Source organism: Oreochromis niloticus, linkage group LG4 (assembly GCF_001858045.2).
Source record: "Oreochromis niloticus isolate F11D_XX linkage group LG4, O_niloticus_UMD_NMBU, whole genome shotgun sequence".
Taxonomy (NCBI): domain Eukaryota; kingdom Metazoa; phylum Chordata; class Actinopteri; order Cichliformes; family Cichlidae; genus Oreochromis; species Oreochromis niloticus.
In genome coordinates, this window is record NC_031969.2 from 11,659,224 (window position 1) to 11,675,800 (window position 16,577).

General features: G+C 41.2%; 2 protein-coding genes across 2 annotated transcripts in view; one reads left to right on the forward strand and one right to left on the reverse strand.

Moving 5' to 3' along the window:
- Positions 1–16,577, forward strand: part of LOC100707122 (protein shisa-8) — a 115,250-nt gene that overhangs the window by 68,562 nt on the left and 30,111 nt on the right. The gene's annotated exons all lie outside the window — the stretch shown is intronic.
- LOC109194446 (uncharacterized) lies at positions 7,014–9,105 on the reverse strand. Its single transcript, XM_019358101.2, has 3 exons — positions 8,635–9,105; positions 8,208–8,490; positions 7,014–8,080 (listed from the first exon to the last, which is right to left on the reverse strand). Exons 1-3 carry the CDS (start codon positions 8,970–8,972, stop codon positions 7,409–7,411), a joined length of 1,293 nt encoding a protein of 430 aa, XP_019213646.1. The 5' UTR covers positions 8,973–9,105; the 3' UTR covers positions 7,014–7,408.

The window sequence follows — 16,577 nt, forward strand, 5'->3', positions numbered from 1 at the left end:
TCAGTGGCAACAGGTCTGATGGAGTGTACAGAGAAGGTCAGAAGAGAGCTACAACAGTGAGTGTCTACAGGTATCGGTAAAGCACATTGGAGGCTCTGTATACCATTTCCATCTGTCACCTACCAAGCCAGCATTTTGCTAACATTTGCATTAACACATGCAGTAGAGATGGAAGCACTCTTTCAAAGTCTTAAAACACGACTTACTCTGTTCTATTAGCATGTCACATATTTTCTGAATATATATTATATTAAGTTAAATAGTAAACCATTCATAACCAGTGAAATTACTGCATGTCTCACAGTTCAATCCAAACTGGTGTGTTGTGGGATTTGTTCATCCATTGCTCACTTGAATTTTGTTTACTTGTTTTGGTCTGTTTCTGTATGCATAGACATGCAAATATGGTAAGATTTTAGAATATCGACTTACTACATTGCCAAATATTTATATCTGCACTCTTTGTAACAGCATTGCTTTTGTCATCGGCTGTCAAAAGATTTTGTTCACGTCAGCTTGGCCTTTCTGTGGACACAAAATCAATTTTTAGAAGTGCTTCACTCCGGCAAAGAAATTACCACTTCCCCAATATCAAGAGTATTTTGGAGCTTTTTCTCCCCTTTTTGTAAAATAGAAGCGAACAATCTGCACTAACCCAATCCAGTCACACAGAAGAAAACCGCAGTGGATATTTAATGTGCACTGAGGCGCTCCTGCTTGGGAGTGTGTGTCGGGAAAGAGTGGGAAGCAAAAAGAAAAAGACAATAAATAAATCACAGAAGAGCTGATGACAAGATAGCAAGAGAAGGCACAGTGTGGGGTTGAGAAGGTTGTTAAAAGTGACAGAAAGATAACACAGATATAGACAGAAAGAACAATGACGGCGAGGACTAGTGAGAGAATGAGATAATCGGACAGGCAGAGAAAGCAGAAAGACCAACAGAGGAAACGGTTCCTGGTGACACCTCACAATTGATCTTAGCTTGTTGCTCTGAAAGAGAGGCTTCTCTGACATCAGGCTGAGTACTGACACAGCCATCAGAGTGCATTATGGGGGATCAGACAGAGGCCAGCGTTGGCCACTGTGCATGAGCTGATGCTTGAGGGGGGCAGAGAAAGCGGGAAAAAGAGAGGCAGAGAGAAAAGGGGTGCGAAAGCGAGGAGGGGGCAACACTCTCTGCTAAAGCCTGTCATTTGCTTGGCATCTCAGTCGTTACCAAGTTAAAGGAGAGAGATGGAAGGGAAGAAGGGTGAGGTAAAAAACAACAACATGGAAGCAGCGAGTAAAGGAGTGGTCACAAGGAACCTGAAATTAAAAAAACATATGGAAGAGAGCGTGTAAAATAGCAACATGGTGTGTATCTGTTGGTGATGATGACGTGAGTGTGTGCATCTGTGTGTGACAGTTGGAGGCAATAGGGTGACAATGAGGTGAGAAACATGATGGGGCTCAGGGAGTGAGACTTAAAAAAGGAGAGATGGAGAAGGTTGTAGTTACGAGGATACGAGTGTTTATGTGTGGCAGTAAAACTACTTTAGACCTGTCCATTTCTGCTTTCATTTGTTTTATTCCACTATCTGTGCCATGTGCGTCCCTCCAACTGCTGTGTGAAATGTCACTGGACAGCTCACACTGGCTGCAGAGTGAGAGAAATGTCAAGCATTGTAAAAGCCGCTGACTTGTTTGACTACATGAGAGTGCGCTATATAAAGTCGTGCTGCAGAATCGCACAAGCAATGTTGCATGTAGCATGTGGGCAAAATTATAAAATCATTATAACAGCATACGGCATGTAGTCTTTAATTTTCCTGTCTGGTTGGTTATCTTGGACAAGTGGTTAGTGGTGGTTATGAGCCATGGAGGAGAAAGTATGGTTATAGTAACATTAGATCATATCTTTGTGCTCAGATATCTATGAATCCAGTGAAAAACACTAAGCTTAGTGCAGCTATGTGGCCCTCCGTGAGTGTGTTTTATAATGTACCCTGAGGTGGTACACTTCACCCAGCCCGTCTCCATCAATAACAGGCTGAATCACATGTTACAAATGTCAAATTCCTGACCTTGGCATATGAAGTCACGATTCTTCCTTATAGAGTCTGTTTTCGGTTTTTTAAAACATATGTTTCATGTTAAATTAAAACTGGAAAAATATGCACAGAAAAGGAAACTGGAAATAGTCCAACATCTAATCTTAGACCAGTGGAGAAAGTCCATGAAAGTACAGTGTGGAAAACTTGACCTCTGCTTGTTCCAGTGGAGCTGATCTCTGACCACACAGTTTGTGCATCTCTCAGGAGTGGCTGGAGAATAAAAATGAGCAAAACGCTAGTAAAGTTACTGCAGTTACAGTCGATGTGTTAGAAACTCCTGGTTCGTTGGTGTCAGTGTGGATCGACATGGAAGCTGTAAGTTAGATGACCATTTTATGTTATGCATGCACTGCATCTATTGAGTGAGTGGAACACAGCCGTCATTATTACTATAAATTACACCAGTTCTTTTTTTTTCTGTGATGAGAACCATAATGTCTGCTGTAAAGAGGTTTACTTTATCCCTTTGAATGAATTGGGCATGACATTGATGAAAGGCAGTAAAATTACATTATATTACTAAGTGTTTAACTGTGTAGCTTAAAGGCTCTACACACCCACACCTTTATGTGGGTGTGATTGTCTGATTTGCTCTCTAACCCAAACTGAACTGACCTCTGCACGGGATTTTTAGGAAACTCCTTTCAGTATAAACAAGTACTAAGAGGTCTAATTAGATGCATCTGTAATTTTAACTGGTGTAAAGACAGGATAAGGTTAATTACTAATTAAGAGAGCTGGCATTTACTCACCTTTAGATATAACCTGACAGGATGAGAGGTCACAAAGAGAATCTTTTTATAGTAGACATTTTAGCACATCATCTGAAGTGTTCATTAACTTTTTTTTTTCAGAAAGTGTTTTAAAAATCCTCTAATGCCAGGGCCATTCACACTACCTTGCATTCTGCTAACATTAAGTGTTTGCCTGCTGTAATTCTGAAGTCTACGCTAAAGTATTTTGACAGGATTCAGCTTGTGTTGTTGTAGCTTGCTAACATAGCTAAGCATAGCTAACATTGCTAACTAGGCTGTAGGTGCTAAAATAATCATGTGGTATAGCAAGCTAATGTTTAAGCTAGGTGTAATAATTTTAGTAGTTTTAATAGTTTCCATCCTTAGTTGCTATTTTAGTGCTAACTGATTTTACCTGTAGAGATTTCTCATGTGATGTCATGGACACATTACCATATTGGACATTCGAAGTGAAAAATGCATATTCCCTAGCTAGTTTGCCATGGGTTCGTGGATATTGTTGGAAACCATTTGCAAAGATTGTCATACTGTAAATCTTGTTTTTATTGCTTTAGCTGCTAGCAGATTGCTACAGGCATCCCTAAGTTTGCAACGAAGACGCCAACTTGTCTGCAAACAGATTACAAAGTGGCAGTGAAACTGAAAAAGTGCAACACAAACCAGCGAATGTTTGTCTCAGCACTGCAGTCAACACATTTCAACAGCTGTCTGTGTTAGCAGTTTGCGTTGCATTTTTCCATTTTCCTACTCCTCTGAGAGTAGCTGGCAAGTGTTCTGAAACAAGTCCATGTGTTCCATGCCAACTATGGGTGCTTGTGGCAATCTGCTAGCAACCGAGCAATTACAGTTAGATTTTTTGCCAAACTGTAGGTGAATACAAATTTTGCTTTAGCAAACGGTGACTGTCCTTGGGCTTTCTAGCCCTGTTTGACTGAGGCTTTAGCAATTGATTTCAAAGCAACTGCACTCAGCCACTCACCAACCAATCTGGGAATAGACTGGGAATACCCTGTTTTTCCCTTTTGATGCCAGAAGGTGTATAGGCCTGTGTGACTGGAAATATTGACCACACTGTGACCTAGGCAGAGAGAATATGCTCTCTCTCAAAGTCCTTCTAGAAACAAGTCTTGCTAAATGAAATCCAAGTGCTTTATCCCTTCCTACTAATGCATAATGTTATAATGGAAAAGATTTTTCTGATGTATCAAAATGTCTTTGCTTTGGCAATCTAGATTTCAAGTTTGCATTTGCAAGTTCAACACGACCTGCCAAATTGACCCTCTTGGATTCAAACCGTCAATCGCATTTGAAAAAGTATTTCAATTAAACACTGGAATCATAAAAGGATTGAAGCGTTCCTTGAATATGACCATGGTTTCATAGAAAAGAACAGCCCGATCTTTTTAACAATTGCAAAGTCATTCATAAAAGTGAGAGGAAATCATCTCAACACTTTGTATTATTTTTAGTATGGTGGCCTACATTTCACACTACCTAAAGGATGACAGCACATGGACAGAGGGGATGTGTAATTATTCAGAGCCAGACCCTTTAAGTCCCTTTTATACCCTCTCTCTTTCTCTTTCCCTATCTCTGCCTCGGTCTCCTTCTCCCCTCTCTTAGGGGGACAGAAAAAGGATCCAGCTGCCAGAGTATGACAGAATCCACAAATCACTGCCTTGGGGGCAAAAAAGGGGGGGGGAGTAGAAATAGATAGAGTGGAGGAGGAGGAACATGCAGGATGAGGAACTGACGGCCAACATTGGTAGATTAGTAAATAACAGGATTAAAATTATTGATTTTAAATGTGAACATTTTCGAAACATTTGATTTTCATCTTTATAACATGATACGGGGACTTAAGGACAATGTGGCAATACTGAAAACATGAGAAGAACATTAAAACAGACTGCTTCACTGCGAGACAAGACAGCATCTGGATGCAGTGATGTCGTTTCCTGTTCTTTTGTCACCCTCATGTCATCCGTTCCTCATTCGAAGCCATCTGCTCCCTCTGTTTCTCTTCATGTGGTGCTACTCTCTCCTTATCTTTCCATCTCTTTGCTGTCACACCTCCATCCCAGGATAAATCGCAGTCTTTCTCTCTTTCTTTCCCTCGGGCTTCTCTATACTTCCCACTGTATAGCCCAAATCCCAACTCTAGCCAATTAACAGTCTGTGCAGAACCCACTAATAACCTTCTACATCCATCCCCAACACAACAACCCCAACTCCCTCCCAGGTGACTTTTGCTGCACCAACCCATTGCACCGTGTCAACTGGGTGTTGGTCAGAGCATACCAAGACAGAGACGCAGATAGGGAGGTTGGGAGACGGTGGTGTTGGTGGTAATACTGGGATGGAGGGGGACTTGAAGGTCGAATGCAGGCATGGACACACGTGCACTCAGACTCACCCAAATGTACAGAGTGTGTCTGGGGGTGCGTCTATGGAGCATCAATCACTGTTAGACATGGTGGGTGAGCACACTGGCAAGAGATTCATGCTTTAGGAAACACAGAGTAGCTGATCCAACAAGACAAAGGGACAGAGGAAGGAGTGGCTTAGTGTGTGTGTGTCTCTGTGTGTGAATGTAGGACCATATAAATGTGTGTGTACATATATAGCTTCTGCATGTTGTGCATTTGTATGCAGTCCGCACAGGCAGTCAGTGTGACCAAGTGGGAAGCATGTTTGTTTGCCTTGCTTCTAAGGCAGTCTGTATGGCCGACGAGTAAAAGAGGAGCTCAGGCAGGTTTCAAACATTTTCACAGAGAGTAACTGGTCACTCACCGTCTGCCTCCTCAGCCACATGTCACATGTTGTTATGTCAGTTTTTTTTAATGTAATGTGACATATTGCATTAAAAATCTAGTGTCTGTATATGTATAATTCGTATATACTGTATGTATCCATGGACAAAACAACACTATGATATTCAATTTAGTTTAATATCGCAGAGACAAATAAACACAACGTGTTCGGTTTTGGAGAAATCTTTGGAAACTGGCCTGAGCACTACAAATACCCATTTTGAAGTATTGGTGTCGCATTAAAAATGGCATCTCAAATTAACACGACTTCATTCAAACAAACTAAAAAGCACATCGTGTGATGCTGTCAACCAGCGATTAAATAATGAGTGGGGCTAATTAAATAATTGCTTTGTTCAAATTATGAAAGAAGACACTTTTAAAGAAATGGTCTGACCTTAGGAGAAATGTTCCTAATTGGTTTCTATCTAAAAGTTCGTTGGGGAATGGATGCCGCTTTCATGTCCTGCTTTTTGAAAAAAGAAAAAAGGATTCTCCGGCCAGCAACACTAAAGCCTGGTTATCTCTTGGTTGAGAGAAATGTCTTTCTCAACTAGTCACAATAGTGAAACCTGTAGTGAAGTTACACCAACAGTCATATAGAGGAAAGACAGAGGGTATCAGAGTAGCTGTTTAGCTAGTTAGCCAGGTCTTTGAGCTAGGCTAGGCTGTGGCCTTATGTACTCATAACAGGGAGCTCTGCTTAGCCAATTCCTGGCAAAAAAAAATTGCTTTTTATTATTATTAGCTGGCACGATGGTGTGCTGGCTACTGGTACTGGAAGAGAAGATGAACGGATGCTTTAAGTATGTTTGGAAATGCTTTGAGCACCACAAATAAAATCCCTTTTACCTGTTTTAGTTATTATTAATCTCTGGCTCTCTTACACAGTGTCTGTTTTGTCCCATCTCCCTCCCCTAAATTCAGTCATGGCAAATGATCACCTCTCACTGAGCCTAGTTCCTGTTCTGGAGGTTTTTTCCTGTTAAAAGGGAGTTTTTCCTTCCCACTGTCACCAAGTGCTTACTCATAGTGGGTTGTCTGATTGTTGCGATTTTCTCTGGTTGATTCATTGTCTTTACATTACAATATAGACAACCTCAAGACGACTGTTGTTGTGATTTGGCGTGATATAAATAAAATTGAAATTAAATTGAATTTACTATTTTGTAGCAGAGTAGAGATCACTGTGTCTCCAAGTCCACACCCAATTCAACTAAGATGCCACTCTGTGATATTTAGACTGAAGCAGTCTGTGACAGTATCAAGATTTAAATGAACAGGTGTCATTAACATGGTTGGCACAGATCTGATGTTAAGTTCTCAAAGTTTCTTTTACCGCTGCGTTTACATTACAGTTTTTCTCGATTGCTAAAACACATTTCTTGAAACTACGCCTCATATCCGCACAACAGTAAACACAAATCCATAACATCTCACTCAATTCCCCAAACATCCTATTTCCAGGTCAAAATGAAGCTCTACACCCAAAACTATTCACTCCTGCTGAAAAACCGAACTTTGCCCTCAGACATCAAACACAAGCCCTCAAAAACACACACACTACAACAGAGTTTTGCACACTGGTACAATTAATTCAAAACAATAGTTCCAAAACAATTAGGTTGCTTATGGTTCTCCCCTTCAAAACCCTTGTCACATGATAAACACAAAAGACGCAACCAATGTATGTACAGTGGCACATTGTCATTCATGTATTATACAGTACAACACACACCAGAAACATTATCCCACCACAGCATCTTGTCTTTGGTCTGGGTCAGGCCAGAGAATCTCATCCACATCACAGGTTATATTGGCCCCAGCCAGGCAGCGGGGGTAAAATCCTCTTGCATGCCTGATCCACCCCTGGCATGCATCTACTGATATGTCTAGGCAGGCCTCTTCCATGGCCTGAAGGAGGTGAACACGGACATAAGGTTCTCGGTCATACACTTTCCACCGCCATGCCGAAAATAACTCCTCTATCGGGTTTAGAAAGGGGGAGTATGCAGGCAGAAAGATATTAGAAAACCTTGGGTTATTGGTAAACCAGTCACGAACCAGAGCAGCGCGATGGAAGCTGACGTTATCCCACACAACAACGTAGTGAGGCTGCTCTGGCTGTGCTGGTTCCCTGTAGTCCAGCTGGAACATATGTTGTCTTAAACCATCAAGAAAAGCAAGGAGAAGCATAGTGTTATAGGGTCCTAGTACGGCATGGCGGTGGAGTACCCCTCGTTGGCTGATGGCTGCGCACATAGTGACATTCCCCCCACGCTGACCAGGGACATTTACAATAGCCCAATGGCCAATTATGTTCCTCCCCCTTTTCCTTCTTTTGGTCAGGTTAAAACCTGCCTCATCCACAAAGATCATTTCATGGGGAACAGGCCGTCCTTCAATCTCAAAGATTCTCTGCAAAACACATAACACAGTAGAGTCAATCGGTACCCTGAACCAAAGTTCAAGAGTGCTGAAATGGCAGCATAAACTGCCATGCTGTGATGGTACACAATACCTTATACAGTATCAAAACTCATACCTGAACATATTCCACACGTTGGTTTTTCACTCTGTCAGAGTTTCGTTCGAAAGGGACTCGGTATGCCTGTTTCATCCGGAATTGATTCTTTCGGAGGATGCGGTCAATTGTGGAGAGGCTGATGGCATTTATGCCTCGAAAAAGATGATCATCCTCAATCACTCTCCTTTGAATCTCTTGCAGGCGGATTACATTATTTGCAATTACCATGTTTACAAGTTCCCTCTCTTGCTCCTCCGACAAAAGCCTTAACCTGCCTCCACCAGGTGGTCGTCTCTGTGTCCTACAAAAATAGAAGCACTCATTACTGTAACTGTCACACATTCATTTTACAGGAAAATAATGGAAACATACTGAAACTCAAGACATATAAATTCAGTAACTTAAACGTTACTGTACAAAGCAGTCTTACTGCAAGTACACCTACCTGTTTTCCTCCCTGAAGGTTCTGATGATGGAGGCAACAGTGAAGCGACTCAAATTTGGTTGTACTCGTTGCCCAGCTTCCCTCATAGTCATCCCATGGACAAGGACATGGTCAACTAAAGTGGCTCGAATTTCATCCGAGACTGACTGTCTTCGTGCCCTTGCTCTTCCCCTTCCTTGTCGCCGTCGTTCTCCACCTCCACCTCCTTCACCACCTCCTCCTCCTCTTCCACCACGTCCTCCTCTTTCACCACGTCCACTTTCTCCACCACGTCCTCCTCTTTCACCACGTCCTCTTTCTCCACCACGTCCTCTTCCTTTGCATCTCTTTGGATCCATTGTTTCAAACCTGAATGAGCTGACTTTGGCCCTTTTATCTATCCATCGCAGGTTCTGATTGGTGTGTGCTAAATTTTGACTCCTAGTGTTTCCACCTGGTTAATTGTGTGCTAATTGGGCTCAAGCTATGCTGACTTAACATTATTGCATGCTAGTGCTTTCTACATGACTACATGGTGTAAGCACTGTAAAATGTAGGGATTTGTGTGTAGAGTTTTGCAGTACCAGTTCACCAAATTTGAGTCATGTGTCAAAGCAGGGAATAGTGTTTATAGTTCAGGGAAATGGGTGAGCTTTTTGACCAATAGCGTTTATGGTTTTGAAATTTTAGTTTAGAGGCCTGGTTATAGTGTTTAAGCAATCGAGAAAAACTGTAAACAGGATAAGTGTCACCTTGAGAGTTAAAACGAAAAGAGGAGATAGAATCTGTTTCTCGTGTTTGAGGTTTTTGGATCTGTGCTAGAGTCATTATTCACCCTTACTTCCATCAATCCACGTCCCCATCCGAGGATACAAGCTGCCCGGGGAAGATACATATTAGCGCCTATCCACAAAATATAGAGATATTACAGAAGCTTCATCACTCTTTACTAGCTGTCAAATACATGCATTATACGTTATATGCTTGCAGAAACTGCTGCTTCAGGTGTCCTGCCTTCCTAAGAGTAAATAAAAGTGAAACGTGTATCAGAATCAGGGTAAATGCTGGTTGCATGGCTTCAATCTAATGGCTGCCTGTGTGGAAGATTTAAGGAGAGATTCATGTGATTTAGCAGTGAAGAGAGGAGAGTGTATGCAGAGATGAAAAATGCTGCGCATTTTTCATCCTTTTGTTACTGACTTGGGTGTAATTTTAAGAGGCTGGATGAGTGTTTTTCCCCCACTAAAGGTTTGCATTTAATATTCTTAAACAGCCACTCCTTGCCGAGTGTTGTAATGGGAGCTGTTTAGTGAAGGACGACGCTGGCTGCTGAGTTTTTATGGTGCTGCATGAAGTCAGTGAGCTGAGTGATCTCAGCGCTGCTGCTGTTGCCTGGAGAATATGGATGAGATCATTCCTACTCCTGCACACACACAGAGAGTACACACGAGACCCGGCCGCACAAACAAATGGCCTCAGACGCACCTGTATATATAAATGTCTCCATATACACACCCAGAGAGAAAAGGGCTTGGGCTTGACACAAATGCAAATGCACAATCAAGCACAAGCACACACAAGGGAATTAACATGATGAAGTATGTGGCTGAGTGGTTAGAGAGAGTAGCAAGGCATATCGCCTCTACAATCACATTACAGGCCTGCCACAATTAGTCAGGAAGCACCAGCACTCCACGGAGCCGAGGGGAGGCAGAGCCAGCAGGACGAGACACATCCTCACATATATGCCCACACGCTCTTTGACAAGCAACTGAAGCAGCTAACCAGTTATCAGAATGGATGAAATAGTCGTATGTTTGTCAATAACTGATCAATCAGCTGGTAAGTCTCCATTTTTGGAGGTGTTCCCAAAATGACACAGGAGTGTTTCCACTTTCAAAGAGCAAAATGAATCTGTGTTCGGGCACAGGAGATGAGCAGAGGAGGCACAAACACAATTACTGTTGCATAATGACTAAAGTCTAAACCTAGTTTGATGTTTACTTTAGTTTTTGGTTTGCAATTTGCTTAAGATTAGGGCAAACAACTACTTGTTTGGTAGGTGTTTGGATTGGCTTTTATCATGTTGAACACACGTTTTCTACGTTACCAAGCTGCTATCATCAGTCTGATGGGGGTCACGTGATTTTTAACCACAGGAAAGAACAACAGCTTGTGCTTGGGAGCACAGTTTTACTTTTCTTTCCTCTGATTTTATCATCAATTTCCATTAAATCGCAGAACATTTTGGCTTTATTGCTGCCAGACTCACATTCATTCTAAATCTAAATATCTTAGACGTGCAAATTAGAAAATGTCTGGTTGTTAATTTCCCCACATGTCAGTGTAAGTGTGTATTTTTGCACTGGGTGCCGGAGCATGACTGGGTCATGGAGTCATTTGTGTGTGTAGTTGCACACGCTCAAATCTTTACTTGTACGAACTTATTTGACGGCCGTCCAGTAAACGAGCAGCAGAACAAACAGGAGCTCACTCAGCTCTCTGTAACAGGCTCACCCACAGACACCCTGAGAGAAAAGCACACACGAACACACGCGTTTGTGTGTCTCTGTCATCAACCATTATATATCAAATTAGATCAAACAAGAGATTGTGCCCATTTCAGTAGCCAGAGTTATCAAAGTGACAGAGAGAACTGAGCTCTTGTGTAATAATGGTCTTGCAGCATGGACAACAAACTACTGTATACACACAAACTCTTACAGGCACACACGTATAAATATAAGTGCAGTGCATGCTCTTTCATCAAACCTGCGTGTGACTCTCACGTCAGTCTTTAGCTCTTAACCAACCTTTGAAGTCAGTTAATGTATGAATCTTCCCTCTGCTTTCTTTTATGTTCTTGCTGTTGTTGTTTTTAACTTTTTCTTCGCACTTTATTTAAGCTGAGCAGCAAACTTATTAAACATCATATCACTTTCTTTTACTCCCTCTTCTCCATGCTCTCGCTGTCTCTTAGCGCTCCCTCTTTTCCTGTGTATCTCTTTATTGCCTTCCTTTGGCTGCATCAAAGGTCTGTTCGGTAATATTTCATAGAGAAACTAATATGCATAGCCCATGCCCTTTCTTCCTGTCTGGATGCATACATAAATAATGAAGTCCACGTGTGATGCGCAGGACCTTTCAATGAGTCTTCTCACTGACCTTGATAGTTGCTTTTTATGCTAAATAACCAAGAAAAGAAAAGCATTCTTTAAATCGAGCCTGATGATCTCACAAGTATTTAAAATGAGCCTACTGTGGTCACTAATGATACTTCTTTTTCTTTTATTAATCTCTCAAACCTCAGCGTTGCATTTTAAATCCAGACTGGTCACGCATGTCTGTAATAACAATAACAATTTCCAGCCTGCAGCTAGCAAACCAAACCTGCGAGCATTTAAATCACTCATAGATGTGCTTCCCCCATGGTGAGTAAAACCTGTAAAAAAAACTAAAAAAACATTCAATTTATTGACTATATGTCCTAATTAATTTTGTTCCTCCCCTCTTTTTATTGCTACAACATTAGCCCCTGGCTGCCATGGACAAGTTGAAATGCACTAAGTCTCTCGTATCCACGCTGGCATTGGTTGTGATTTATATTGCTGGACAAAATATGACAGAACAGTAAATTACAAAGCAGATCCTTTTTAACAACAGTGACAATTAAGTCAAAATTACCATTGGCGCTCTTGTTACTTGTGTTTCTGGAAAATTATGAGTTCAGAGACACTCTGTGCTCTGTGTTATTACTCTGTAAGTGCAGACGCAGGATACTCTAATAAAGCGGTGTGAAACATAAGGCCTGGGGGCCAGAATTGGCCTGGCAAAGACTCCAATCTGGCCCACTGGACAGATGCATTGTGGGTTTACAATTTTAAAAAAAAGGATATTTTTCTGTAATTTCACACATTTATTTCTTACTCTTTAAATCATGCTGACACTTTTCTTTCATTTTCTACAGCAGCATTTCTTTATCATGTAGAAAACTAAGAAATGCTGCTCCCCATCTTTTTCTTTTTTTTAAATGTGTAGTTAAACTTCTTTATGCTGAAAGAAAGGGACTGGACTGGGTGCATTTTACATGCTGGGGGTTATGTGCCCCACCATGTACAGTGAGTTTGACATCCCTTCTCTAATAAAACTCTGACTGTTGAAGATGCTTTCAGGTTCTCTTATTGTAGGAAGGTTAAATCAAATAGTATTTATATATGAGAGAGTTGATCTTTATATTATTTTAATCAAAAAGAAACACAAAAAATAAATTTACACTAGACCTGCAAGCAGGTGTGCAAGGATTCAGCCCCAAGATGCAACTGAACTACAAACTCAGGTCAACGAGGAGGAAGCCAGTGCTAAATAGGACATAAAAACAGCTGAAAGTAACACATCTGAGGTGAAGAGGAGAGAAACCCAGGTGGTCTTATAAGGATCCTCCCCGAGGAGCACTGTACATGGAAGCAGTAAGGAGGAAAAAACAAGTAACAGGAAAGCACAAAAAGAAAGGAAAGCACCACAACAAATGCAGTAGCATTGCAATCTGTATGCCTTTTTTTGGTTTATGGCGGCCTCGTGAAGTATAGCTGCAATGTGGCAATCGTGCAACCTTATTGACAGTAGATTGAAAGATGCTAAGCAAGAAGAACAGCATGTGTAACAATAACAAGTCTTTCAATACTTTAGAGATCCCTGAGTTTAAAGTGGGAGCATGCAGCGTACTTCCATATATGCAGATCTGTTAGACTGGTTATTTGTAATTCATTACTTTATGATGACTTTAACATCTTTGTCCTGTGTGGAATTGTTGATAATGAAGTGATAGAAAGTATCTTAAGGTTTATAAAGTCCTGATTTTTGACTCGAGAAGAAAACACAAGTTATATTTACAGTTAAATGAATGATTTTCCCCAGCCGGACTTTGTCCTCCACACTAGTTAGTGTAGCATGTACACATCATGTACCTTTGCAGTGGTAATAAGTAGTGGTGCAATGGATCACGGTTGATCCGTAATCCGAATCCATCCCACTCCACGGTTCGGGACGCACGTGATCTGAAGATTTGAAAAAGAAGGAAAAAAAGTGTGTGTATGGTGCGCGTGGTCAGTCTGTCAAGCGATAGTTATGGCCAGCGCTAGTGGTCCAAGGGGAGGAGCAGAGGAGTTTGCGGCATTTAAGCAGCCCTTTGCTCCCCATTCTGATCGGGCTAAAGCTATTACAAAAGCTACTGGGGTGTTTAGCTGCAGACGGGAGGCCGTATTCCCTTGTGCAAAACAAGGGGTTTAAACTATGATGAACGTGCTTGAGCCACGCTATGATATCCCGTTGCACGTCCACTTCAGTGACAAGAACCCAGGCATGTATGAGCAGGAAAAGTTTGAAGTTATGGCTGAACTGTCCCAGGCATCTTCTGTTGCCCAACCACAAATGGGTGGACCTCCAGGGCAACGGAAAGCTACATGACCGTGACCGCTCGTTATATCACAGCGGAGTATTAGATACAAAGCCCTGTACTGCCCTATACTGCACCTTAATTTGTTTTTATCTAATAATAATAATAATAATAATAATAATATGTATATATAGTAATGAGTCTTGAGTTGAATGTTTTTAATAGGCAAAAAATACTTCAATAAGTAAATAAGTAAATGTTAAAATTTAGTCTTTTTTTCTGTTTTTTGCTGATCCGAAAATTGATCCGATCCGTGACTTAAAACCGTGATCCAATCCGAACCGTGAGATTTTTGATCCGTTGCACCACTAGTAATAAGTATTACCTTTTGCCTATACTGGCCCCTTCAGTAGTTAAATCTTGCTATTATTGAGATGAACATTTTATTTTTCCAATTTCCTTTTGGTAGCTGACAGCAGTAGTGCACCCAGTGTGGTCCTTTGCTGCTACTGCACATCTTCTTTAAGGTTCAACATGTGCGTTCAGAGATGACCTTCAGCATACCTTGGTTGTAACAAGTGGTTATTCAAGTTACTGTTGAGTTCCTATCGGGTCAAAGCACTCTATCGTTCTCCCAAAAACAAAAAAGCATTTTTAGAAAACTGCTGCTCAGTGGATATTTTCTCTTTTTTGGACCATTCTCTGTAAACCCTGTGGTTATGTGGGAAAATCCCAGCAGTTTTAAAATACTGAGACCAGCCAGTCTGGCAACAGCTGCCATGCTACATTCAAGCTCTTTGGGGCACTATTAAAATGCTAAAAAGTCGCCTAAAGACTCACAGTCAGTCTCACTTTTGAGACAAAGATGACCTGATTTTGGGAGTCATATTTAAAGTATGTCTTTAAGTTACAAAGGAGTGAGCTAGGTTGTCGAATGCTTGTCTTTCATTAATCAACATAAAGTCAGAAAGGATGCTGAACAACCTCTGTCCTGCAATATATTTTTAAAAGACTGAAACTGGGAAATTATCTCTCTGTATGAGACCCAAATTGTGAGCCCTGTTGCATAACAAGGGTTTGTCTACCTCTCTTAATTTCTGCCGAAGAAGCTGCAGGTGATTATGCAACACACTTATACTGGCGCACACACATGAATCATATTTTATAAACGCAGACATAAGATGAGAGAATAAGGCTACAACATCACATTTCTGTGGGTAGTCAACTTAGTTTTAGATAACAGTTCAGTACAATTACCTCTTCTGAATAATTGAATCTTCTGAAGTTAAGAAGTGGTGACAAGGGGGTTTGGTTTGTTGTTCCTTGAAGAACAATTAGAGAGAGAGAGAAGGCGTGAGGGAGAGCAAAAATGAGTCATGGTGACTTTGGGCGTGAAGGGGCTGGGGGGGAGTAGTCGGACTTCAGACGCTTGAGTTGAAGCGCTTCTTTGTAGATAATGAATAAAAAATAATGGAATAAAGAGATTCACTCTCACTGTTTGTTTCAGTGTTACATAACGCACAAATGCAACAAAAAAAATAAGGAAAAAAAATACACATACCCCCTCTTGCACTAATTATCATGCCCAGAAACCGTCACAGCAACTGCAAGGAAAAGCAAAGTATAAATGCTTTAATAAAAGGCTTTTAATTAATATTCAGCTGTTTTCCCCTTTGTTGCTGCACAACTTTTAATGTTTTGCTTGACAGGTTAGCCAGCCAGACTGAATTAATAACATTTACATAAAATGAAAATCTGGACTGTTTTCATGAGTAAATGAAGGGAAAAGGAAAATGAAAGGGTGTGTTTGGGGGGGGGGGGGGGGGGGGGAGTTAAATCAAAACTAGATGAGAAGTCTGACTTCAGTTAAATCAGTGTCTTTCCCCCTGTGCTGATCTTTACTGCCAAAACTCTCCAACAAAGTCAAGCAGTGATGGGTTAGATTGAGGCTTGTTCTGTATGGATAATGATGCTGTCCATGGTGCTGAAAAGACAAATCCCGATCTCAGTGGGATATTTAATGGCTCTGTCCAGCTGAAAAACAGTCTGGGAGAGATGCTGCAAACCAAGAGGGACGTTCACAGCCCTCGTCTGTTCTCTTTCCTGTATCCTGTTTGCCATCTGTTCATCTCTCCTTTCCTCTCCCTGTCAATCGTTCCCATTTACCTTCCGCCAGCTTTTTTCATTCCTGCTGTCTTTTTATTTGCTTTTTTCTGTACATGTAGAGCTTCATAAGTTAATAATAGAATTTTAAAGTGGATTCTGAATTTGACTGGAAGCCGTTGGAGGGAAGTATCGGTGATCTGACTTCTTTGTCCCAGTATTCAGCTAACTGAAAGTTAATCATTGGAGGTGAATCTCAAACCTACCAGTCAAACTGTGATTGCGTATTTACTGTTGCTTTGGTTGCCATGATTTGTTCTTTGATTCATACATTTTTCATACATTCAGCCATTTCTTATATAATTTCTGCTATACTGCTGTTTGGAAAGCAGTGTTGCTGTGAGTATGTCTGGAAGTGGATGGTTGCAGCACCAGCTGACACGAGGAAGACTTTTCTGGGCTCAGCTTT